This window comes from Cyrtonyx montezumae, unplaced genomic scaffold, assembly GCF_038088225.1.
Source record: "Cyrtonyx montezumae isolate F1298 unplaced genomic scaffold, pur_monq_1.0 scaffold_33, whole genome shotgun sequence".
NCBI classification, from domain to species: domain Eukaryota; kingdom Metazoa; phylum Chordata; class Aves; order Galliformes; family Odontophoridae; genus Cyrtonyx; species Cyrtonyx montezumae.
This window is the reverse complement of record NW_027072038.1, coordinates 2,195,182-2,221,016: the sequence shown is the minus strand read 5'-3', so window position 1 is coordinate 2,221,016 and position 25,835 is coordinate 2,195,182. Positions and strand designations below refer to the sequence as shown.

At 40.2% G+C, this 25,835-nt stretch overlaps 2 protein-coding genes across 3 annotated transcripts; one reads left to right on the top strand and one right to left on the bottom strand.

Annotated features, from left to right (window-relative positions):
• Positions 1-3,405: 3,405 nt before the first annotated feature.
• On the bottom strand, positions 3,406-9,452 carry KCTD9 (potassium channel tetramerization domain containing 9). Of its 2 annotated transcripts, XM_065745068.1 has the most exons (12): positions 9,403-9,452; positions 8,840-8,961; positions 8,340-8,383; positions 7,870-7,966; positions 7,330-7,388; positions 6,634-6,762; positions 6,044-6,111; positions 5,846-5,941; positions 5,274-5,423; positions 4,905-5,010; positions 4,516-4,649; positions 3,406-4,259 (listed from the first exon to the last, which is right to left on the bottom strand). In XM_065745068.1, exons 1-12 carry the CDS (start codon positions 9,448-9,450, stop codon positions 4,143-4,145), a joined length of 1,170 nt encoding a protein of 389 aa, XP_065601140.1. In that variant the 5' UTR covers positions 9,451-9,452; the 3' UTR covers positions 3,406-4,142. The 2 variants fall into 2 exon arrangements, with proteins under 2 accessions (XP_065601140.1, XP_065601139.1); XM_065745067.1 differs by having other exon boundaries at positions 5,846-6,111.
• Positions 9,453-10,329: 877 nt separating this feature from the next.
• CDCA2 (cell division cycle associated 2) lies at positions 10,330-19,382 on the top strand. Its single transcript, XM_065745177.1, has 14 exons — positions 10,330-10,832; positions 11,405-11,535; positions 12,198-12,342; positions 12,878-13,071; positions 13,454-13,526; positions 14,280-14,515; positions 14,806-14,887; positions 15,356-15,576; positions 15,667-15,742; positions 16,340-16,395; positions 16,506-16,646; positions 17,244-17,418; positions 17,887-18,041; positions 18,529-19,382. The coding sequence occupies exons 1-14, from the start codon at positions 10,376-10,378 to the stop codon at positions 19,369-19,371; spliced, it is 2,985 nt and encodes a 994-aa protein (XP_065601249.1). The 5' UTR covers positions 10,330-10,375; the 3' UTR covers positions 19,372-19,382.
• Positions 19,383-25,835: the final 6,453 nt, after the last annotated feature.

Sequence of the window (25,835 nt, the reverse complement as noted above, 5' to 3'; positions counted from 1 at the left end):
GGGTCTTTCTGGATTTTCTGGGTCTTTCTGGGTTTTTATAAGCAAAAGCTCTTGGGTGGGTTTGAATTTCTGAAGAGTGCCTTACAGAAATGAATGAGGAATTTGGTTTATTCTCTGTGTATCACACCTGAAGGAAACAGATCTTCAGTGCATTAACAAGAGGTTGCACAAGCACGTGGTGTTCTGCATGCTCTTCTAGAAGTCCCTTAAATCAAAATGCCTTTGTGTTCTGGGCTGTATAAAATGCAAAGCAGTACTAAACTGATCCAGCAGACACATTTGTGAGGTTGTGCATGTGTTGAGGAAGGAACTCTCTTGCATGAATAGGACTCTATATATGGAGAACCCTATGCATGGGTATATATATATATAGATACACACGTACATATAGATGGGTGTGTGAAGTTAGGTGTTAAAACACTTGGAGTTTCTTTTTGTCCTTGAGTCTTCATGCACTGCAGATTTTGAAGAGGTGGTGGTAGCCATCTGCATTCAGAAGTCAAATTCAATAATTCTGATGGCAGAAACTTTATTTTTTTGGCCACCTGGCCAGTTTTGACTTGCTCGGCACTGTTTTATGTGCAATTGAATGTATCATGTTTAGTGGTCTTTAAACATCCTCTGTTCCTGCCCCTGTGACCTCTCTGAGATTAATGGATTAAATGTAATTTAATAAGAAAATAGTCGAAGGAGGATTTAGTGACTTTAGCAAGGAGTAATTTTTCCTGCTGTAATGCTCCTGCTCACAGCAAGAGGAGCCAACATTAGTTCAGCTGATAAACTGATCAAGCTGTGAAAATAGTTGGTTTCAGTGGGAGAAAGGTTACCTTAGTGTAGGCAGATCACTCGAGTAGGGAGATTTTGTTTTATGACTACTTCCTTCCCTGCTCTGCCAAGCTGAAATTAAGGTTAATACGGAGGAAACTTAAGATTTTGCTCATCCTGAAGGATGGCATTGAAAGAGGGGAGGGAGCCTGACGATTGCACCTCTTATTAACCCACCACCTGAAGCCAAGTCTCCCAGCTGCCCTCACTGTGCTCCTCCTGAAGCACATCAGGAAGGAGCTGCAGTGGTGTGTGAGCTGTTCCCATGTCTCGTGTTCAACTCTGGGGCACGGTCCCAAGTTCTGTAAAGGAGATGGGAGGTTGAGGAGAGGTCTGCAGCTGGATCTGTCTGCCCACATTGCAGCCCTGGAACCAACAAAGGACTCTGATTTTTGGCAGAGCCCACGTGGAAGGCTGAGCCAAGGTCTGGGAGAGCTTCAGTCAGAAGAAATCAAAGCGTAGAGCTGGGTTTTTCACGTGACCTCTCTTCACTTTCAGCCGCTGATAAATATGGTTGGCACAGACTCTTCAGAATTGCTCCTAGACACTGACTTTCCATATGCCTTGTGTTTGTATTAGCAGTGTTCTATCATAAAGGGCTGATGATTTCAGTCTAATATAGTCTATGCAGGCTGAAGTCAAGCACAGTTTTTTCATCTGGAAATGCTTTAAGTTTTATTAAGTAACCCAGGCTAGTACCAGAGCTGGAGGTTGGTGGCCCTGCCTGTGGCAGGGGGTTGGAAGCCTTGGGGTCCCTTCCAACCTAAGCCAGACTGTGGTTCTAAATCAATCATCTATTTAAATTGTGCTCAGTGACTTCTGGCTTCAGGTATTTTATTAAGCAAATATGATGGATGAGGACAAAGCAGATGAATGACACGTTGAAAAAAAGGTGAGAAAGGGCATGGTTATTCTCAAGCAGAATGAATCAAATACTGCAGTAATCGACCCCTCCTAAGTCTGTTTCTTGCTTTTCTAACAGGTAAACTTCATTCTCAAATGTAAAAAGCTCTTCTGCTTTCTGTCACAGCACAAACTGCCTGTTCAGCAAGAGGGATGTTCAGAATTCTGTCTCACAAACAGCAAAAGTCAATTTTAGCTATAGATTGTAGGCAAGCAGCAGTGAATTTTAAGATCTGGCATCTTTTCTGCCTTCTTGTCCTTCTAGATGAAATTCAAGTAAGACAAAGACACTTGTACACTTTCCACTTTTATTAATGCAGTTTGAATCAGGCTGGAACCTGCCATTTCCACATATGCCACTTCGGGCTATTCATACAGCTCTGTTGTAGCAAAAGAGGTACCTTAAATTCGTCTGTGAATGAATGACACCACATGCTGTGATTCTTTAAGACATAGTGCTTCAGTGAAAGTTCAAATATATTTTATACACAGTGATTATGAAAATATATTTTCCCATACAGTATTTTACTTCTGCTAGCTACAAAATACGATAAAGAAAAATAATTCATTTATTTCTCTAGCCCTAGGAATCTTCTTCTGCAACATACACATCACTCAGTGAAAGTGATAGGGTGGGAGATGGGACTCCAAAAACCATGAAGTATTTCCCTATGGATGTATTTCAGCAAGGACAGGGTGTTATCCTAGAGCCAGATTAGAGGCCAGGGAATCCAGAAAAGAAACCCCCAGTTCTGAACCATGCAGCTGTAGGATTTTAAGCCCTGGGAGCTCACACAATATGCCTGAGTCAGCCCAACTTGATAATAATCCCACACTCACCCCCTGGAACTCATCACAAACTGTTCCTAAACTAATCTTTCGAGATCAACAGCAAAGCAGCATTTTCATAGCAACCACTGAGACAATAAATACGACTTCTGTTCAGAGGACAAAGAAATTCTGCACTGCACATGAGAGGCAACGCAGCAAACTGGAACTCAAACCACCACTGACAGAGCACATCCTGTGAGTTTTAAGATGCGTTTGTTCTGGACTTCAGTAACAGCTCTATTTCAGTAACAGCTCTATTCCCTTGGATTCAATGTTAGTTTTACCTTTGGGGTATTTTCAAGAAGCATCTGAGGTAAGAGTTCGTGATGCACCGTTTGTTTTTTGGTATAGTTTCTTCCTGTGCTTTTTGATTGAGTATAAAATAAAGGTTAGATGAGAACTAAGCTTGGTATTACAGTGGAAACAGCTGAGATGAAGTGCACCACCACCTAAAGAAATGCTGTGTACTGCAGAAGTCACATAGCTCTGTATCTGCTCGCATGTAAAGCAGCTGTGGGAAGGGCACTCTGCCCCATGCAGGAGGCTTTCACAGCCACTTTTAAGCAGGCCCAAAGTGGTATACTGAGATCTGGCTGGGGAAAGGATTATGCCCATGCAGTCAAAGTTTTGGTGTACAACAGTATTTGCATAGTACATGGAAGGGAAACAAGTGCCATTTATTCATACCTTGGAGGCATGGCAGGGGAGAAGGAGTAGGTGCTGTGGCCCCAGTGCTCCTCTCTGGTGACAGTGGATTGTATTTTCCCCATGTACATCTAATTCCCCACCAAGAATGAAGAAAACCTACAGGTAACTCCAGGTTGGGAATGGACAGGACATTTGAAAGCAAGAGAATGTTTCCTTAGCAGCTGTAATCGATAGTGCAACCGTATACTAATTTGGAAAAGATTAAATAAGCAGTCCCATTTTGAACAAGGATGGTTCTGTTATAACCAAATCTGCTGTGTATGCAGATCTCTTCAGTGGAAGTGGTTTCCACAGCACATTTTAGAAGATAATAAAGCTGTTCTATACCTGAATCCTAACTACTACAAGGCAATACATTACCTATGATGACAGTTAACTGTTGTCTTCAACCCAGAAGAGTACCTGAAAACATCTTGTGGACATTATCTAAACCACATTTCATTTAACGTACTGTGCATGAATGAAGAAACTAGTGTATTTACAGTTGGACTAACTGTAAACCTGAACTTTGATGCTACCATACATGAATAACATTTTCTATTCATATTGCAGCTACAGATTTAATAAATAGAATTGCATATATTGTGCTTTATAAATAAAAATGAATTCTGTAGTGAGGCAATGCTCATCAACCAGAAGCCACGTGCTCTGATCCTAGAACAGGTCCACTTCCTCCCTCTGTTTGTAGAGGTAGAATATCTGTTTATCTTTTCCTACCTCTTCAGTTAAAGCTCCCTCCCCAAAAAGCAATCAAAATAGCTTAATTAGGCACTACTGCAAATATAAGTTGTCTAATAACCAACACTTCTAACTTAGTAAGGGGAGGACGTGATGAAAGTCACCATGTTTTAATTCCTTCCTCTTCTTCCTCTTGCCTATCTGACGCTCTGAGACATGTGCAACGGTGTCAGCATCTCTTCAAAAATAGCTCCTTTTACATTAGATCCCCTCAAATTAGCTTCTTGTAGATCACAGCCTGAAAGATCACAGTTCTAAAGGGTAAAAGAGATCAAGTATTAGTTGAATGCACCCAGAACTTGGTTCAAAAACTTTTAACTGCATTTACACAGAAGCCATGTATGCTTCTGTAACTTCAATCTCCCCACTCTATCACAAGATACAACTAAAACAAGAGTAAGATAGTAGTAGCTTTCCACAGTAACAGCTGGATTTGTTTCTGCTGAATGCCAGCAATCCCCAGAATTCTACCAGTTGACCATTTAGTATATAAAACAAACTGTAACTCACTTCCAAATCAGTTCCTGCCAAAGTTGCTCCTCTGAGATTACAGTTCTTTAGTTTTGCATTTTTCAGTGTTGCAACTCTGAGGTTTATTCCTGTCATCTGACTGCCTTCCATGTCAACACCTTTCAGGTTAGCACCTAGAACGCAAAAGTACTTTACAAAGGAAGAACAGTTAACAACATGGAATTGCAGAAGAATGCTTGTTCAGGGCCACATAAATTGATATTAACTGTGATGATTATACAGTTCCACTCAGTTTTGCGTATGTAGCCTCTCTTAAGGTCAATATGGAATCGCACAAACCATGGCTCAAATCTTGTACATAACACACAGAGCTTAAAACACACGTAGCTCAGTTTCCACAGAGGACCTAACATGGAAAAACCTCTTACCTTCCAAATTAGCTTTAAGGCCTGATGGGTCTTCAAAATTGCACCCTTTTAGAGATGCTCCTTCTGCGTTGGAGCACAGCATCTTAACCCCTTGGAGGTTTGCACACTGACAGAGATAAATGCATCAGTGAAATCCAAGCAATGAACAGTGCCAGAAGTAGTCAGATTGCAGTCTTCATTTATGCGTATAGGAAGTGAATCTACTAAAGCAAAACAGCCTTTTTGTTTTGAGGCAGTGTAAGAACTTGATATTACTTCATCAGGACAGCAGGTCATTCCACACACTCCTCCTCACCTCCCCCCAACTTGCTCTAATTCCTCTTTCCTTACAATAACAGGACAGACTTTCCAAAGCATAGCAGTTCTTACGTCAAGCACTGATCCAGAGAGGTCAGCTCTTTCAAGATTTGCACAGCACAAATTGGCATGTGCTAGGTTGCAGCGGCTTAGGTTTGCCATCTTGAAGTTGATATATCGAAGATCAAGTCGGGAAAGATCTGCTCCACTGAAATTGAGACCCTAAAACCAAAACCAACCCCAAAAAGTTACAAAAGGCAAGGTGTAGCTCTGAATACAGAGCAGTTAAGAACATAATTTACCTCACACACACACATACATACACACAACAAGAGAACGTCTTCTATTAGGTAAGACTAAAGCCAACACAAAGCTGTAAAGCATTGGCTTTGGTTATTTGAGTGCATCCTACATGTAAATAAACCACCTTAACAAACTGATCTAAAGTAAAGCAGCCCAAACACAGCACTCAAATCTCATACTAAAGTTACTCTGCCACAGCTTGAAATCAAAACTCAATTAAAAAGAGGAATGCAGGGGTGGGGAAGCACATGCTTGAATTTCACGTCATCCTATGATGCTGCAGGACATTTCAACACCTGAAAACAACACTACAGCACAAGGCAGAGTTTGCATTTCCACACCTGACATCGCAGCTCGGACTTGGTTGGGGTTGCCAGCAGGAATCGCACAAACTCTTTTCGAGATATAGGGGAGTGGTCCTCTGCTGGCTGGGAGTTCTGTTGAGAGAGTTGTTTACAAGCTAATACGGACAGGACTAAATTATAGATTGCCTGGAAGAGCAGGACATGCACATTCATGTATAAAAGCAAGCAAGTTACCTTAATAGCTATTTCTAGATGTTCAATTAATGAATCGATACCAAAAAACCTGGCTTCTTCCAAAACACCTAACAAAACAAAGCAGTGTTTGTTATTTACATGGAGCCATTAAATGAGATACCACTCTTCCCTTACTGGAGAAGGCAATGCACAGCCATGACAAGCATACAAGCTTCAGATTAATCCACCCTTACTATCAGAGGACCACCAATTCAAGTGACTTCCCCTGTTTGCCATAACTCTCTTTTAGCTACACTAACCAACAGATGAACAGAGCACTTGCTGAACCCTAGGAAATCCCTAACAAATGCATGAGCTAATAGAGCTGTCAGACATACACATCATATTGTAATGGCACAGAGGAAAAGTGAGCTTGCTGCCAGTTAAAAAGAAAAAAAAAAATGAATTTCCAGTGCAAGTATTAAGATATCAAATCCAGGGCACCGTTTGAGAATAAACTCTCCATAGTAAAATATCAAACATTTCAATAAGCAGACAAAAGGCCCAGTGATTTCATCACATTTCTTTAAGGGCAAAGTTTGACTTTTAAAGAACATTAATTTAGGAGATGTCATGCAGGTAATACCCACCTAGCAAATTGATGCCATCATTTACAATGAGCTGTCCATGACGCAGATAGTTCAAAATGGGCTCAAAATACTCTGGACTGCGATCAATTAGGAATGCTCCTCTGTGATCTTGCTTATTTCCCCAGGCATCTATAGCCACAAAATACACATCATTAAATCTGAAAGCATTCGGTTCAAGTTTCAGGTTGTTACTATCAAGGGGTTACAAGAGTGAAACCTCCCACAAGAAGGGGCATTTCTGAGAGAAAAGGGAGGAAAATAGGAGCGGAGGGGAAAATTCCCCTTGCATCTAACTCCTTCCTGCTGTAAGTGGCTAAAACACATTTCATGACGTGCCTAAGAACCATTGCTAGAGCAAGAGCAGCATTAAGATTTTAATCTGCCCCTCATTGGTAAACACATCACATTCAGTGTTCAGAAAACGGAGTAAAATGTAACAGTAAGAAAAAACTAGAAAAAAAAAAGACTCCAAAATATTAACCCTGGTTAATATTAAGTTCCATTTTCAATTCATGAGACAGCTATTATTTGAAAAGGAGAAATACACAATTAAAGAGAACGACCCTATATTGTGCTTTGATACTTTAACATACTTTTAATACTTGAACATGTGAACAGGAGCTTTTAACTTCATAGTGCCTTTTACCTGCTTGGATTCATTAGCTTAAAGGGTGAGTTTTATTTTGAGATACTAACCTTTATCTTTAAACATGTGGGCCAACATACTGTCAGGTTCTTTATTAACCAAAGTACTCCTAGAAAATAAAGGCAGTGCAATTTTATTTTTAGAATGGAAAGTTTTGCTACGAGACCCATTTGCTGGAGGGAATGCATTTCCTGCCCTTGGCACCTCCGAGGTAACGAATGGTGTGTGATATGCATTCCAACTCCTGATTTAATTTCAGAGGAGATAACAAAATACACTTCTGATCTGAGGTGTATCAAAGGTATTTTAAATACAAAGCACTTTGTTATCTGAAACACTCCAGGGATAAATGCAGGCCTGTCCAGGCTTTACACTGCTGTTACCACATATGTAAACTGTTTAAGGATTTGTTTCAGAACAGCAGCAACAAATGCTTAATACTGAAAAAGCTGCAAAAGCCCTCCTACTCCATAGCAAATGATTTTTCTAGCTCTTTCTCAACAGCATCCAAAGTCTCACTACCTGAACACACACCAACTGCTATACTACCTTACTGAAGGGAATGCCAACTGAACTAGCCCCATTTTTACCGTGTGGTGGTGAAGTATCGACCTCCAACATTGAGTGTTAACCAGTCTGTGTGTGACCCTGTCAGTTCTTCATGAGGTCTCGCATCAGTCTGAGGATCTACATATGTGACAAGAACACAGATGTCAGGATTGTGAACACTTCTGAATCCTCCATATAGAAAGAGGTTTCTGAAAACACTAGAAGCAAAGCATTGAATCATAGAATGGCTTAGGTTGGAGGGACCTCCAAGCCCACCCATCCCCTGCCACTGCCCCCCACCATACCAGGGTGCCCAGGGTCCCACTGGAGGCACCTCCAGGAATGAGGCACCCAAAGCTTCCCCAGGCAGCAGTGCCAGGGCCTCATTGCCCTCTAAGAATTTCCTCCTACACTGAACCTAAATCCTCCTTCTTTTAGTTTAAATCCATTCCCCCTGTCCTGTCACAATCTGTTCACGTAAAGAGAAGGCTGAAGAATTACAGAGACTTACCAATGAACGGTTCCCCTTCACAGACAAACAGAACATCATCATCTCTGCAAGGCGAGAGGGTAGGGGGAAGAGAAATAGGAATAAATAAAAAATTTAACAGTTTTTTATACATTTAAGTGACACTGGGATCCACTCTTGAATAGCTTCAGGTAAACGATGATCAGTTGCCATTAGTAAGAATTAAGCAACAGTGCCAGACCCTCACCACCTGGGTACAGAGCTTCCTCCTAACATCCAACCTAGATCTCTTCTCTTTTAGTTTAAAGCCATTCCACTCTGTCCCATCATGGCACGTAAAAAGTCAGTCCCCCTCCTGCTTTTAAGTTCCATTCCAGTACTGAAAGATCACAATGAGGTCCCTCTGGAGTCTTCTCCAAGCTAAACAAGCCTGACACTCTGCATTTTGACACAGGAAAGGTGCTCCAGCCCTCATTAAGGTCAGAACATTAATAGGCTATTAATCTCCATCTGTGATTGGTCATTTATAGGATCAGCCTTACCTGATCAAAGCAATATCATCGATGAGTCCACCTTTCCCATTGTAGACACTGGTTGCTTTGATTCCCAGCTTGTTACTCGCCACAGACAGCAAATCCGACAGCGTGCCATACACAGCCACCACCTGCAACGAGAAGGGAACCACACTGGGGCTGCTGCAGCGTTGGGCCTGAAAACCTGAACTGCTTTCGCTTCAGACATCGCTGCTCGACTTTGAAGGCAGTTGAAGGGAGGGTTATTTATCAGCTGGCCAGCAGAAGGCACAGCACAGGAAGGCCGCAGCACATCGCTGACCTGCTCAGGGCACGGATCTACCAGCGCAACACCGCTAAGAGGAAGTTGAACTGCAGGGAACCGCGGCTGGCAGTTCAGGGCGCTTCCTCACAGCACCCAGCGCTGCCCCACACTCAGGCCTAGGCCCCAACCCCAGCCCCCACTGCCCCAATGACAACCACGGCAGGCAGCCCTCCGGCCCCAAGCGAGTAGAGGGAAGCAGAATACCACATAAAACAACACGTACGGGTTTCCAAAGCCTAACTCACAGGCTGCAGCCCCCGCCCCTCACCTTCCCGTTCCGGGGACTGCCGTTAACGAACAGCGTGACCCGCCTCATGCTGCGCCAGCGGCGCCCCGCTCGTCCTGCCGCCGAACCCGGAAAGCAGCGCTCCCTGAGCGACGGGAGCTGCGGCCAATCGCAGCCCAGCCGCTGGCCAATGAAAAACGCCTCCTGCCGGAGGGGCGGGGAAACGGCGAGAGGGCGGGAAGGGAGCGGGGACAGCGCTGCTCCGGCAGCCAATCAAAGGAAGAGTTGGGTCCTTGAAACCCGAGCGCGGCCTGCGATTGGTGCGCGCTGTCACGCGGGCGCGGCTCGCGTCGCCGACCGTTTCTTTCAAAATGGCACTGCGGCGCGAGAGTAATGGTCACTGATCCCTCCGCGGTTTGAACGTGAGAGGCGCGAGTGGGGCTGAGGGGAGCGGGGGCTGTGGTGAGGGGAGCGGGAAGCGTTGAGGGGGTGGAGGGGCGGTGGCGGCACCGGGATGCCACCCGTGTGGCCGCTCCCGCTCTGCGCTGTCCGGTCCGTCCGTGGAACCGAACACGTGACCGCGTGGACTGCTGTGGGACCAAACGTCCCGACCCGTTTCCTTGAGCTTTAAAACCTGGGGGAACAGAATGCGAGAGATGTGAGCGTGTTAAAAGTCCCCCATCCCGAAGTTAAGCTGCTCGTAACCCGTTGTAACGGCAATTGCGATGCGGTTGTTCTTAAAATAGGCTCTTAGGCGCGAAACTTAGACGTTTGTCGCAAAGTAAAAGCACAGCCCTGTGTTTCTTTACTTTCTATGTGGGTTCTGGGCTTTCCCCCATTCCCCCTCGGGGTATTCCTGGAGCTGCAGTCGTTTCAGATCATCTGTGGGCTCTTTTATCAAATCCCTCTTAAAGCTCCTTGTCCCTTTTGGCAGGGGGCTGTCGTTATGGGAGGACAAAGAACGGCTCATTGGGTTTTTTAATCTTAAAACACAACGCACGGTCCAATGTTGTAGATGCTATGCTGGAAATTACAGGCAACGAGAGCAGAAATTGGACAGCGAAGGAAGAGAGCCCTGTCAGAAGAGAGGAAGGTTTGCAAAGTGTCTGAGCCCAGAGCTGAAATGGCGTCTGAGAAGGAGAATGTAAGCAATGGGACTGAAGGCCGAGAGCAGGGATTGCACCAGGACACAGAGGATGCTCTCAGCCATCCACGGGCGAAATGCCCTTTGGACACTCCCCAAAGGGCTGTGGTTGGTGAAGCTACCCGGCCTCTGAGCAGCAAGGAGAATGTTTCAGGTGGACCTGAGCCTCTGGGAGATGATTGCTATTTGACTCCTGCAAGGGTCAAAGGAGAAGAAAAATCCTACTGTGGATTATTGGAGAAGCAGAGGAGAAAAAATGTTGACTTTGCAACCGTAACGACTGCTGATTTTGGGATTACCCCAGAAAGATTTGTTAGTGGATCTACAGGTAAGGCAAGGCTGCAGTGATCAGTGCTGTCTGCTGTTCTTCACCGAGGAACAGACATCAGGAGGTTGTCCAGTACAGTCCCCTATCAAAAGCATCAGTCAGGTTCATGGTGACCAGCTGAGTTACAATAAGTCCAAGGGTAGGAATTTTATTTCATTCCTTATTAGCTCTAATTGCCTATTTTTTTTTCTGTTCCAGTGATTAGCTGTCAGTGAGTTTAATGTGGGAGTAGTCAGAAAAACTCCACAAGTATTCATGTTCCTTAACTTGTATTTGAAAAGAAAAAATGCTCAGTTTCTCTCTTGATGCATGGTATAGTTGCTTTTTATTCCTTTTTTTTTTCTTACTTGGAAAAACAGTGGTCGGAGTCTTACTTTTCTGTTGTACAAAGTTTGAGGGCCTATTTTTAGGGAGTTGATTGAAAAACAACATGGAAGAGAAGGAAAGTTTCCTGAGCCCAGCAGCTAAATAACCACTCTTGAAGAAAACAAAATTAAAAAAAAAAAACAACATTAGAACAGTGTTCTTCTGTGAATCTTCGCTGTGTTTTTTTCCTCCTGTCTTCATTTCAGCTAAGTCTCCAGCTGCACTAAAGCTGAGCCGAAGATCAGCCATCGGAGCACGGGGGTCTCCAGAAAACAATGCCCTCATTCAGTACCTTGCCCAGCAGAAAAGCAATAGGCAGAAAGAAGATTTCACACAGGTGAGGGTCTTTCTCAAATGTCTAATGCATCATTTGAATTCCCCTTGAGGTCAGTATGTGTAGTCTTCCAGTTTAGCACCTGCTGGCAGAAAGAGAATACAGGTCCAAGCCAGGAGTCAGTAGAAGAAATAACTGTGGCCTTAATTTTCTTGGTTTTCCATGAACATCATATTTTAAAATAGAGAGTTGATACTGGTTTTGTTTCTGTAGAGTCAGGAATCTCTTTTGTGTTTGACTTGCTCACTTATTTTAATTTTCACTTACCATAGCCTTTGCTTAGCTGCATTCACTATATGTATATATCAGACTAGTTAAACTTACATGGTTCAGATTTAAGTAAATACTAACATCAGTGATTTTTCCTTTTTTTTTTCTTTTCCTTTTTTAAATCAGACTTGTATTTAATTCAAACCGACACAGACTCATAGAAAACAAATTCTGGAAATGGCGTAGGGGGACAGATTGGGAAAGAGAACAACAACATATTTTGTGATATTGTTCCTTTTCTACCTGTTTTTCACCATATGAGTGAAACAGCAGTGAGATAAAATACTTGCTGCTTCCCTGAGTGTGCTTTATGTCAAAGGTATAAATACGAACTAAAAAAAATTCCATGTCATCTTGGAGGGAAGTGTTTGCTGTTGTTGATTTTCCTTTAGCAGGCCAGTCCTTTTCAGTATGCCAGGTCATTGAAGAGCAAAATGGATATCTTTCAAACAACTTTTAAATCAGTTCACGGAGCTGAAGGGAAGAGGAGCTCCTCTGGACTCTCACAAGTATCTGATACTTCTCAGGAAGTCAGCTGTTGTAAGTTAATTGTATTTCTGCTAAAAGATTCATTTTAAATAGTAGGTCTTCCTTTAAGCCTATACAGATGAAACAGCATTAAAAATGTTTTCCTTTGTAAGAGCTGACAATGGCTTGGGGTTTTTGTTTGGCTTTGATTATTTGTAACTCATATCTGTCTTGAATGTGATGTTAAGTCTTCTGTTCAACAGTTTAAGTACGTTTAGAAATCATGTTCCACTACTGTGAATTTCCTTATTTCTTGATTAAAACAGCACATATAGCAAAAGCAGGGCAGCATGGTGGTAACTGTGACAAGGCTGTACTGCTGGTCTTGATTATGTTTGTGCAGAAAGAACAATTTGCTAATATTATTTCCAAAGTAAAAGTGAAAACTTAATGGTTTTTTTTTTGCTGACTCAAAAAATAACTTACCTTCTCTAATCTTATCATTCTGTGACAAGATGATGATAAAATGATCCTATCTTTTCATGAAGAAACACAAAAATAGCATTCACTCAAAAATCTGAAACTGATTTGTTTTTCATCACAGCAGCTCAGAACAAAGCACCTGTCACAAAAGAACACAGTCTGGGTCAGAAGAGTAAAGCTTTCGTGTTTGACTGCAATGGAGCTGATTTGAAAGAAAATTTAAAACAGGATTTGACCAATGGCAAAAAGTCTGCTAGGAGGGTATGCACCATCTTGTCTTTACAGCAAAACCTCACTGAACCGGCTGCTGTTTCAAAGGTACTTATCCAAGTGTGGGCAAAGAAAGTAAATTGCACTCCAAATCTCCCTTGGAAGAGTGTTGTCTTATTATCACAAGTTAAGGAAAGCAAAATCCAGGATAGACACTGATGTTATGGACAGTGGGAATGCTGTAAGCTTTCCTAGTCAACAAGGTTATTCTGATAATTACAAAGAAAAGCTTATTTTATTCAATTCCTAAAATGTAAATATGTGTAAATTCCTTTTGAATCCACTGTGTGGCACATTGAATTCACAGATTTGGCAAATACGGGTGCCATAAATGTCAAGTGCTTTGCAAAACTGACTAGATCATTTTGACCTCTATCTTATCTTATATGTGTGCGTATGTATCATCTTTGTATTCTTGTAACTTCTCTAGGAACAGACTTATAAGCAAGACAATGCTATTGAGTATTCGGAGGCTGTTAGAGATATCTTAGAAACAAGCCATGGTAAGAGGATTCATTGCTATTACAATCTTGTTATATTGTTATGAAAGAAAGAAAGAAATTAGGATGTCTGTAAAGAAACATTTGACAAGCAGTCACCCCATGCTTGTCATCTTGGCTACAATTTATAATACAGTAGGAACCTGATATAACTTTGAGATAAAAGCTATTGGAGTGCATGATAATAGGGACAAAAGCTACTCCATATTGCAGTCCATTCAGGTGTTGCAGCACAGGAGTCTCAAGTCCCATTCTACAAACTGAATGAAGAGCTTTCTCAATGGTATTAAACATGTTACTATTAAAGTTTGCAGGAAGGAAGTGGATTTTATGAAAGGAGCTGAAATGTTTGGAAGGCCCCTTGCTACAGAAAGCAAGCTAAAACTGAGACACAGGATGGGAATCGCTGTCTAGTTTCCCTTAATGTGGCCATTCTTAAGGAAAAGTATTGTTGAGCACTTTGTGTTTGTGAAGCACAAGGGAATACAGAGACTCCTGGGGAGTGAAATGCTCTGCAGAAATCTTATCCTTCATGCAACATTCAATTTTCACATTTTGTTTCGTGAATTGCTCAAAATATGGACTGTAAATATGGCACAGTGCTATCAAAAATGCAGAGAAGAGTGATTTTTCTTGAGATACTGAAGTAGATGACAGATCCTGTTGAGAGGAATACATGTGTTTTTCATAGAGCTAATACTAAAGGCTTCTCAATTTTACTTCAGTCTTTAACTTTCATGTTTACTTGCTTTAAAGATTCCAGTTCTGACCACATCAGTAAAGAAGTTAGGAGTCATGTCGTATCAGATCAAAGCAGGAAAAAAGTTGATTTTGCAGAAGAACTAATTGTGGAAATATACGATGAAAGCAAGCCACCTGTCACACCACTGCAAATCAGAAATGCTTCATTAAGTGAGACCACACAGAGTGGCTCACAGCTGCGATCTGTTTTGAGGAAAACACCAGTGAAGCAACTGACAGACTACATGAAGGTTGGTTAATTAACTTACAGTAGAAATTGATTCGTATTTTGAGATGCTTTTTGACTATTTGTATGCATTGGAGATGGGTATCGATGGCTTGCTCTGTGTCATGGTTTGTTGGAAGCTTTCTTGTTATGGAGAGATCTGTTTTCATGCTTTTAAGTTTTACTCAGAAGGCAAATAGGTTTGTTAAAATGTTGCACTGATTATAAATTTTGCTTTCAGAAGTTATTGTCACTTTTGATCTGAAGGACAGTCTTTAAATGGTACTTAACAGCTGCTATTGTCACATTTGATAGGAATACTCAAACTATGCTGTTCACAGAGGAGGAAGTGAATTTTTTACAGTCTCTGATCACATCTGTGAAGCACTGCAAACAGGTTTGATTCTGTTTTTTTTGTGTTTTTTCTTCTGTTCTGTAAATTGGAAGAGATTTGCAAGATCTGAAGAGTATTATGGATTAACCACTACTGAAATAGATCTTAAGTGGTAACATGTAGAGTGAAGTGGAAAATAAAGTTACCAAGGGGAAAAAAGAATAAACATCAGAAAATCTTTTAATACTGATATTGATACCAATGATTAAAAAAAAAAATGCCTGCTATTCATGAAATTTCTCAGTAACCAACTACAACTTGAGAGATAGCTGATCTCTTCTAGACTTCTATTTTTAAAGCTAAACTAAAATTTCTTGTAGAATTGATGTCTAAGGGTGACATTTTGTTGTTTGATTGGTGGGTGATTTCTTTAAGGGAATATTAAGACCTGTAAAAAGGCCTTGAAAGTCTCTGCTCTGTGAAAGGTCTGCTTTAAATCTTCTAAGCAGTTGGTGTATTTTATTGCAACAGAGAAAACTGAACAGTATAGCCCCCAAAGGGCAAAGAAGAAAAAAGTGACTTTTGGAGAAGATCTCAGCCCAGAAATATTTGATCAAACTTTGCCTGCAAATACTCCATTGCGAAAGGGAGCGACACCGGTCTGCCGTTCAGGGTCAGAACGTGACAGCCCTTTTATGAGGTCAGGTCTTGTTGAAGAACCATTAGCCCAACCAAACTTTGATTGCAGTGATGTAAGTTTTCATTTTTAATAACTACAAGAATGGTTTCTTACAGTCTCTGTGAGTGTTGAGTGTATTAACTTTTTTTCCTTTGTCTTACAGGAATGTATTGAGCCACTTCAGGAGTTGCAGGAGGTGTCTGTTTCAGAAGAGCTCTTACCTGTTGAAAATACAGAAGGTAACCTTGACTTGTATATTTGTAGTTAGACATTTCATCTTTCAGTATATGGAAATTGACACAATTGTGTTGTGGGGTTTTTTTGTTTTGTTTTTATATAGGAGATATTGTGCCAGAAGTTAAATGTTCTTCCTTTCCTGTAAAGGTCTTTGTAGTAGCTGGCAGAGTTTGCCTGTTGGTTAGATTACCTGGATGCTATTTGAGCTTATGTTTTTCCACACAAGTGGCCTATCTAAGTAGGCTTACTGCTTTAAATAACTGGGCTTACTATCTAAATGATGATTTTGTGGTTTTGATGGTTTTCAAATAGCAAGCAAAACTAGAAGAAAATGGAAAGGAAATGCATTTGTGTCTTTGTCACTCAGAAAATTTTTAAGTGCTAATTATTTTTGTTACTGAATATAATTTTCTGATATATTTTGTAAAGCAAGCTTTTTTTTTTGTCTTGCTGTTTGATAATCCTATATGCACAAAATCTTACTCAAGGCTAAGATCTAAACATTCTGTGTATAGTGTTAAAGTTGTGGGCATAATTTCCCCAAAATACAATTGACTTTTGTTGATCTGAACCAACATTCTTATTTTCTTCATGTATAGGAGCAGAAACTGACGAATCATACACGAAAACAACTCGTTCCTCTACTAAAAGGAAGGTAAGGTTCTTTAATGGTGGCTTTTGGTCAGTGTTGCTTTTTTCAAAAAGCAAACATGCCCTGCATGTAGACTTTCACCCCAATAGCTTAGCATTCCTAATTTTCAACAGTATAGGACCATTTCAGAGGGGACTGGTTGTAGTGTCTCAAGAACACCCAGCACTGAGAATGTTAAAGACACTAAAAATCCAAGGAAGAATGAACTTCAGAGGCCCAAGAGTGTGACCATATCTGCTGCCAAAAAGAAACAAGTAAGTTACACCCCAGTGCAGTTGGTGAATACTACCAAATATCTCACGCTTCCTGTGTGTTTTCTATGATTATTTTCAAGTTTGTATTAAAAATTTTCTAAAGAATGGTTTTGTTTCCTGTTGCTGCCAATACTTCGTGTCTGTCTCTTGTTTTCCATGACTTATTTTTAGGGCTGAATGGTAGGGCTTTCTTTACTTGTAGGGTAAAGATACCTTAGAAGTGAGGGGCATAACCTTTGAGACTTCAGGGATGGTTTATGGTTCTCTTGTCAACTGCATGCAATTGACAGTTCTTTAAACTTGCCCAGTTATATGCCAGTTTTAAGTGATAGGAAGGTGTGAGGCCTCTGAAGTCTTTATGCTTTTTGTGTGTTGGAAAAGAGCACATAACCCTTTTGTAAGTGGAAAGATAGTCTTCAGCCAAAAGACTCATTTGTTTATATTCTAGTTCTTAGATTAATGTGAAGAGAGCAGAAAAAGCAGGACATAATTTGTAGGGAAATTGTTTTCCATCAAAATCCAGTAATGGTGCAACTTACTTGTTGGAAAATACCGCAGGGGATCCTTGTATTTGCATTGTGCTCTCAATCTCTTCAGAAAACAAAACGTGCAACCTTTGGGAAAAGAAGAAAGAGAAGAGTAAAAAAATCTTTATATGGGGAAAGGGAAATGGCTTCGAAGAAACCTCTTCTGAGTCCTATCCTTGAGATTCCAGAAGTTTTCTCTTCTGCCTCATCTCCAAATTCTCCACAGACAAATGGACATTTTCCAGGTAATGTGTTCTTCAGTTTTATTTGCCTTAGTCATTCTTTTGTTCTTATTTTGTAGTTATTTACAAATCTGTTGAGAGCTTCCTTTGGTTCTGTGCACAGATAAAGAGCACAGTATTTATCTTTCACTTTTAATGGCTTCTGGAGTAGAATGAAGTGGAAATAAATAAGAGTGCAAAGCATCTAATAGATTATTAGTCTTCAGCTGCATAAATTTAACTCTTACAGGGCTCCAGTGGAAAGCTCACCACAAAAAAAAGATCCTATACTTTCACTGGGTACTGACAAATAGGAACTTGATGTGCTGTAGCTTTCTGGGGAGATTTTTTTAATGCAGGTTATGTGGAATGCTTTTTTAGTTGGTTTCTGTTTGGTGAGTAAAATACTAGAAACACTTTATTGTGATACTTCAGAAACTGATTTTGTACATTCACAAGCGGAGGCAAGTAACCACGTGTCTGTATTTTTAGATTATGAACATCCTTGTGTATGGAATCAAGATGTTCAACAGAAGCAAGTGACTGAAAGAATGAGAGGGAAAAACATCCCTGTTGTTCCTGTGTATCCAAGCTCTAAGGACCTGGATATTGTGGAAGGCAGCAGCTCCAACGATCCAGTATTTCAGGTGATCTGAAGTCTGTTTCCAATGTTGATAATAAGGTAACTGTTTTACTTAAGGATAGTACCAGAAAGTAAGTCTTGTGCTTGGTTTTATTATATTATTATTTTATAAATAATATGATAAATAAATATTATTTTATTATAATAAATATTATTTTATTTATATATATAAAGATTTTAGGGGCATTGGAAAAAAAAGCTGTTAATGGTTAAACACTGAGAGAGGGTGCTCAGAAAAGACATGGCATCTGCATCCTTGGAAGGAATTATTCAGGACTCAGCTGAAGAAGGCCTCAATCAGCATAAACTGCCCCCCTCTTTGGAGGAGGTTCTTTCCAGTATGCAGGGATCTGTGAATTTGGATTTTTTTGGTTGTTTGGCTTTTATTTTTGTAAATGATTAAACTTAATGAGGAAATCTAGAGCACTTGTTTAATTGTCAGCTGTTTGAAACAAATTTTGTATGAGTTATTTTTGAGACTTTTTTTGCAGTTTCCAGATGTTGTGCCAGACACCAACGATGTTCTTGATACATATGACTGTTTCCAGCAAGCTGAAGAGACTGCGTGTTTCAAAGAAAAAACAGGAAGTGATTTCTTGATAGAAGATGAGAAATTACAGCGAGATTTCCCAAGGAAGAAAGAGTGGCTAACAGGGCTAGAATTTCCAAACGAAAAGGACATTGATGTACATGAGATTCATCAAAGAACTGAGTGTCCACCTAAAAGAGGTAGACCACTGAGAAGAAGTAGTAGTGATGTGTATATTCCTCCTATTGAAAAGTTTCATTTCGAAGCAACTGGAGATGATCTTCAAGTTTCTTCTTTTAATGTTGAAGAAGTTTTATCTGCTCCTCAGCTAAAAAATAACTCTGTGAAAGGGCCTTTTAGAAGAAAGTCTAGTATGAGTAGTGAAACAAGTAGGGTGAGACGCAGCATGAGACTACATAAAGATGCCAAAATTGAAGGACTTGCATGGATTGAAGTGACTAATGAGATTCTGCAGAACCCTCCTCTGCTAAGTTCTGCTTGCAGAACCAGGAGAACAATAAGCACATCTGCCCTTAGAGAATCTGAGAATATTCACCATAGAGAAGAAAATCTCATCCCGTTTGCAGCATCGGGGAAGGAGAACAGTGAATCTGTTCACGTTGCTGGTGGTCCTTGCAAAAGGAGGAGGAAAAGCATTTGTGTATCCACACCTCAAGAAACAAGAACTCGTTCTCAAACCAGGAGAAGGAGCATAACAAATTCTGTATATAATAAAGAAGGCAGTAACCAAATACACTCTGAGGAAATGAAGTTACCTCTTCAAAATAACATTACCATGTGGTGAGGTTTCAGCTACCTCTCATTATCCTAAGTGGAGGTCAGTATGAGACTTACATTCTCTCTTGTGAGTTCTATTCAGAAATAAGATATTAATTCTCTATTCCACTCAAATCATTACTTATTATTTCTTAATGTTCTCAGTAACTTAGAACTGGTTTTCCTAGTTTTGATGAATAAAATGGTTGAAGGTCAGAGCTGCATGGAAGACCTGACTTGGTTCAGTGTGTTGATCCATAGGCAGTCATGGCAGGTAATCAAGGGATAGTTTCTTCTCCCACGATGAACTGCATTCTGACAAAAGCTCTTTATTGCAGTCTACATCTTTGTGAGTCTTTATACATTAGCTCTGCCTACAGAACAATAGTAATTTAATACTGTGGATGTTATTAAAAACTCAGCAAATGACTTTCTCTGCAAGACCAAGCTCAGCCATTTCAAGAGGGCAAGGATGAATATCTGCCAACTGTAAGAATTGCTGCAGAGGTTTATGAATTTCTTTTTTTGCCAGATACAGCAAAGACAAAAAAAAAGCCACCCACACCTTATAAATACATACATAAATATTATGCATGTTTACATGCATAATTTTGTTTTTTTAATATTAGGAAGAATACTGTGAATATGCTTACAGTTGTGATACCTGCCCAGCACTTTGGGTGTTATGCCTGTGAAATGTGATAGTGATTATTAGACTGGATGAGTTTTATCTATTGTGGCACATTTGCCCCACTCACAAATGCTCAACCATAGTGTGAAGTTGATAAACTAAGTGTGTTCAGAAAGCAAATGGGGCTTTTGGTCTTTTTGAAGAAAGAGTAACCAAGTCAATAATCTAAATTTAAAGTCTTATGGTAAAATTTTACTTATCCTGTGAATGGATGTTGATATTAATTCTATATTTTGTCAGAAGGACTTTTTTCTTTTCTCAAAACAACAGGACTCAAGCTTTTTGGTTTGTTAGATTTGGAAACCTGAATTTGTTTAGTAGTCAAGCCACGAATGTTCTAAAGTATGCTCTTTTAGCTGGAATTGTTTGATGTGGTGATATTTCCCTTATGATAGGTCATTCCTTAGAAGTTATTTTTGAAACCTGTGTTCCACATTTCAAAAATGCCATAAAAGAATTTAGATTTCTGGGAAATAAGGAAGAAGCAGTCTCCGCCTTGAAGGGGAAGAGTGTAAGGCAGCAAAGCTGTTACCACACGTTTAGAGACTTTGCTTGACTTTGTGGAGGGTATAGTTCCTACTGCTGTGGGCTAGGAAAGACCAAAAGGTTGGTATTAAAAAAGCACAACCAAACAAAAGCCACCACCACCACCAAAAGACATTTTCAAGTTGTGTGGCATATAACATTAAAAAAAAACCAAACTGGCTGAGGTGAGTGAAATACTCATGATATGATAAGGCTGTGTTTCATTTCTGGGCCTTTCTGATCTTGTGTGTGTGCTCTGCATACAGTGTGAAATACTCTGTAGCTGACCTGTCATCTTACTGTTTCAACACTTCTGGTTTGAACAGTGTAAAAATGATGACTGTAGGTGGCCTATTTAAACAGTTGCTTTCATTTCTCATTCTGTTCTGTTTCAGCCCTAGTGAAATACCTGCACCACCTTCCAGGAAATCACTTTCTGCTGAAAATGATCTCTTCTGTGACCTTGTTTTTACCGTTATTGAGATGGAATAAAATATTTTATGTACATGGCTGCTTTTATAAAGCTTAAAAGCAAACAGAACCATTTCATTTTTGTGTATCTTTTACTTTTCGCTGCAGCCATCATCAGATTTTCCCAAGACAAGGACTCCTACTCCTAAGGCTGCTTGAAAGAAACCTCACTAATTAAATGCTGTTCATCTCTACCTGCTGTAGAAGCATTACTGAAGTTGTCAGTACAGTCTCCTTTATGTTTTATTCTGAGCTTTACATTTGTGTCGCAATGAAATTCTTAGGTTTGGAATCAAGACAGCAACAGTTACTCTGGTTGTGTTTTGCTGTAATAGCAGTATGTTGGCTTACCAGGAGATGGCACTCTGGCACGAGTTTTGGGATCATAACTGAATTATTTTGAGAATGTAATGTATAAAGTCTTTGAACAGATGCTAACTGAGATTTAAAATCAAAACTGAGTAATAACTGCTAGCACCTAACGTTCAGAAAAATCCAAATAATAAATAAACACCAAAGTTAATCAGTGCTGGAGAGGAGTGAAACACTTGTGCTGTATTCAAATATGACTTTACATGTGGAAATCGCATAGCACTTTAAAATGCAGCATTGCTCTCTAGAGTTGCAGCAGAAATGTTAAGGTCTACCTGTTAAATCATGCAGCAAGGCAAAAACCTTTTGAGGCTGTGAATGTCAGAGATTGAATACCTGCCTTAAACAGTCAGGTCAAGCGTCGAGATACCCTGGAGGGAGAGGCAGTAAATTAGTGTGTATGATACTAGAGGGTTTAATCTGCCTAAAACCTGCTTTTTGTGATGCTGCTGTCCTATGCATCATTCACAGCAGCAGTGGGAGAGTATTCTCTCTTGAGGTTTCTTGGGTGGATGCGTTAAGTGCACTTCAGATGTGAAGTTTAAATAAAATCAGAAGTAGAAGAGCAAGGAGAAGAAAAACAAAGCCTTAGATTTGCTTCCAGCACAACGTGGTAGATAAAAGATTGGCAGTTTGTGTGGCTTACATGAAAATGAGTTTGGAAAATGAGAGGTTGCAATAACTGGGTCTAATCTGGAGAGGACTTGAAAGGAGACAAGTCTTGGGTTATGCAGAAGCTTGGAGGAGGTTAATGGTTGGTTCTCTGTGACTCTACCAAATGGTACAATAAATGTTTTTAAATTAGAGAAAATAAATAAATCAGATTAAGCAGTAAGAGCTCCAGCACCAAAGAGCAGATTGCCTTGGGAAGCTGTGGAATCTCTATCACTGGAGGCTTTTAAGAAAAGTTTAAACAAATATCTGTCAGAAATGACATATGATACTTCCTTGGGGTAAGGATGGGGCCTGGATGGGCTCTCGAGGTTCCTTCTGGATGTGTTTGCTGATTGCTAGAGATTAGGATTACAAGGTGAATTGGGACTGGCTAATAGTGAAAGTCTGAGCTAGAATCTGTCATGGAATTGTTAGCAGGAGAACAGCTAATATTGAGGGCTGCGTAGCATGGGAACTAACTGGGGAATTCAAGGGGAGAGCCCTTCAAGTAAGGCTAACAAAATGGTCTTAGTATTTCAAACATTCAGCTCTGGTGCGATTTGCTCTTCTGAGGCAAAGCATCTCTCAGACCTCAGCAACTGAGGAGCCTACGAATTGGTGGCTGTCCTGTTATGCTGAAGTGTGAACCACGGAGTGAACAGTGCTGTTCACCTTTCAGTTCTGCTTTTCTAAAATTGAGTTACCATAAGCCCTTCGCAACAACTTCGCAATCCTTCCTCAACGAACAGAAGTACTTCCCAAGTTGGCCTCTTGTCTTTGCTGCTGAGTAAGGGTATAGCAATTAAAATTTAGTTATACATATAGCGTTCAGATTCAAGGTATTCTTAAGTTTGTAGTTCTAGTTTTCAGGTATTGCAGCACTACCTGGAGTAATTTTGATGTCCTCCCCTGTGAGGTTAGTGTAGTCACAAATACCACACACAGGTCTAGAAGTGATAAAGTCACTCAGAATCAGTAGTGTGAGACTGAGCTGTTTTGGTTTGATCAGTGAAGCAACACTGAAGACTAATCTAGTATTATAGTGGTACCTAAAGAAATCTGTGGTGTTGGACAGTCTCTTTCACCTCTCATTTATTCTCCCTGTTCTCCTAAAGGGAGGCTTTTTTTTCTCTCAAGAGAGGGTTATTACAAAAGGCTGTTTTCTGTTTCAGAGAATACACCAACCTTATGTTCTTCGAGTATGGTAACAGCCAGATTAAGTGGATGTTGCCAAGGAACTGTATTTAGCAGATTGCCATGAAATAGTCATGGTCTGATTAACAGAACAAGTGGTGAGTCCTCAAAAGACTGGTTATCTTGCACTCCAATGTAATTATGACATAACTAATAAGTAAGAGTAATTATATTGCTTTCTATGAAGCATAGTCTTCATGTGTTTGCAGACAGCTGACAGTGCAGCAGCTAGCAAAAAATACATCACAGTTGGGATGGTCTTCTCTTAAATTTGCATTATGTTAATGAGTTGGGAAAGCAAAGAACAGTAACACAATTTTCACAGAGTCATTTGAATTGGAAGGGATTCTTAAAAGTCAGCCCATCCCCTGACCATGGGTGTTTCCAGGGATGGGGAATCCACCTCTCTGAGCAACCAGTGTCTCACCACCCTTATTTTAAATTAACTTCTTCCTTATATCCAATCTAAATCTCCCCTCTTTTAGTTTGAAACCATTTCCCCTTGCTGTGTAATTTCAGAACAGGATAAAGAGTCTGTCCTCTCCTTTCTTACAGCCCCTTCAGATACTGGAAGGCTGCTGTCAGCTCTCCCCAGAGCCTTCTCTGCTCCAGGCTGCACAGCCCCAGCTCTCTCAGCCTGTCATCGTAGGGAAAGTGTTCCCTCCCTTTCTTCAGAAAATTTTAAAGTGAGTACAGTCAGTACAGTAGGGTCACTGTATTATTCTTTCCCAGTCATTATTTTATGCCAATATTTTGCCACACTTAAGATACACATCAGTTACAAAAAATTGAGACTATACTTTCAAGGTTTCTCTCGTGTGATATAACAGAATTAATTAAAACAACTTTCTCAACCTGGTAGTTACCACAAGCAGGGGAAAAAGAAAACAATGAACAATTTGTGCCATTTTTTCAGTTTATAAAACTGCATTTTAAAAGAACTGTAAATAAACCCCCGTGTCTTGGTTTATTTTTCTCTACTTCTGACCAATTTGATAAAGTAGATATCGAAACACCTCTGTGCTGCATGTAAATGTTGTCATTGTAGAGTCATTTAATTGTGGTAACTGTGGTCCTTTAGAAGTCCTCTAAAATGTTTTGTGCTGTAGCTCTTCTTTCTGACTCTGAATCCTCTGCCACTCACAGTTCACTAAGACCTGGGAAGTTATTAACGATGAGCTGATCTATGCACAAAGAAGCAAACAGAAAGGCATTGTTAGATCTACGTACAAGGAAATGGAGAGAGGAAGAAAAAAAATTAAGCCACTGAAAAATGCCAAGTATAGCGTAAGCAGGTAGGGACAGGAGTGGGCAGTGAAAGAAATTTCATTTTCAAGCTGACAGGTATGTAAGCAATGGAAATAACTGCTTAAAAACACACTGCAATGTCTAGTTGAATATTCCTTCAGATCACACATTTCTAAGATCAGGAGGTAAGCAGTGCTGTAAGGTGGGCTCTAACTCTGCTGCGTCCCTGCGGAAAAGATGCAGTTGAGCCTTTAACTTATAGACAAGAAGGCTAATGTATTAGCTTTGTAATTAAGTCCTGTAAATCGTGCATAACAGAGCAATTAACTACTTTAACCAAGCTTTGCAGGGAGAAGAAGAAAAACCTATGTGCACTGGGAATGAGAGTATGGAACATATTCCCTAACTCAAACCTGAAAAACCTGGTGTTAGTCTTGGGTTATTTCCAGTGACCCCTTGACTCCCATCTTCCTGCCCCCTGCACAGATTTGGAACTGGTCAGCCATTTTTGTTTTTGGAAGGGAGAGGAGACAGATATAATGAATGGCTTTTATTGTGCAATATTTCAAAACCTTTTTGACTGCATTCGGATGGGATGGAAAATGTTCTACCCTGTGCTGCAGCCAAAACAAACAAAACATATTCCCTAAACCTGGATGTGTGTTTCACTCAAACTGGCAGTAGTTAGAGCTCTACTCTTAAACAAGAATTCAGTTTGACAATTTTTAGGCCTTGTTCAGCTGAATGTAACAGCCAAAGAAAATACTTGGGAAAAAAAAATTAAATAATACACATATTTACAGCTTGCAGGTGGCATTAATTTTTGCAGTTCGTACTGTTTAGATTTTAGAATCCTTGTTGGTTGGGATATATTGTGAATGTTAAAAAATATTCTTGTCTTTTTTTTTTTTTTTTAAATGAGGGTGTTTTTAAAGAAAAAAAAATAGTCATTCTGAAGGAAAACACACTTTATGTAGCTCCCTGATGGGTGATAAATAGCTGTGATTCAAGGCTTTAAAAGTTTAGGGTCTACCAAGAAACTGCAAATTCTACAAACATGAGACCCAGCAAACCAGCAGTAAAACCTCTTGACAGAAACCTGCTATGGACTGGCTTCCAGCTCCACTAAAGTTTAGTTTAAATACCCTCTTTATGGTGGAGGCTTACTGCTGGTTTTTGGCATTGCCAATCAGTTCAGTGAAGACCTTGCTGTGTGTTACTGGGATAATTCACATTGTGCAATGTGTTTTACGGCTTGAGCAACCATATATATTATTAATAATAATAATTTTAAATGTAGACACCTATGCCCAAAGGCCTTCAGGTATTATTATGAT

Coding starts and splice junctions, on each gene's coding strand:
- KCTD9 (XM_065745067.1), bottom strand. CDS start 9,450: ATGAGGCGGGTCACGCTGTTCGTTAACGGCAGTCCCCGGAACGGGAAG. Junction 8,962..9,402: donor GCAGTCCCCGGAACGGGAAG/GTGAGGGGCGGG, acceptor TTCTCGTTGCAG/GTGGTGGCTGTGTATGGCAC. Junction 4,260..4,515: donor TGGCAGGAACTGATTTGGAA/GTGAGTTACAGT, acceptor TTTACCCTTTAG/AACTGTGATCTTTCAGGCTG.
- CDCA2 (XM_065745177.1), top strand. CDS start 10,376: ATGCTATGCTGGAAATTACAGGCAACGAGAGCAGAAATTGGACAGCGA. Junction 11,536..12,197: donor AGAAAGAAGATTTCACACAG/GTGAGGGTCTTT, acceptor TTCCTTTAGCAG/GCCAGTCCTTTTCAGTATGC. Junction 16,396..16,505: donor GTTCCTCTACTAAAAGGAAG/GTAAGGTTCTTT, acceptor AATTTTCAACAG/TATAGGACCATTTCAGAGGG.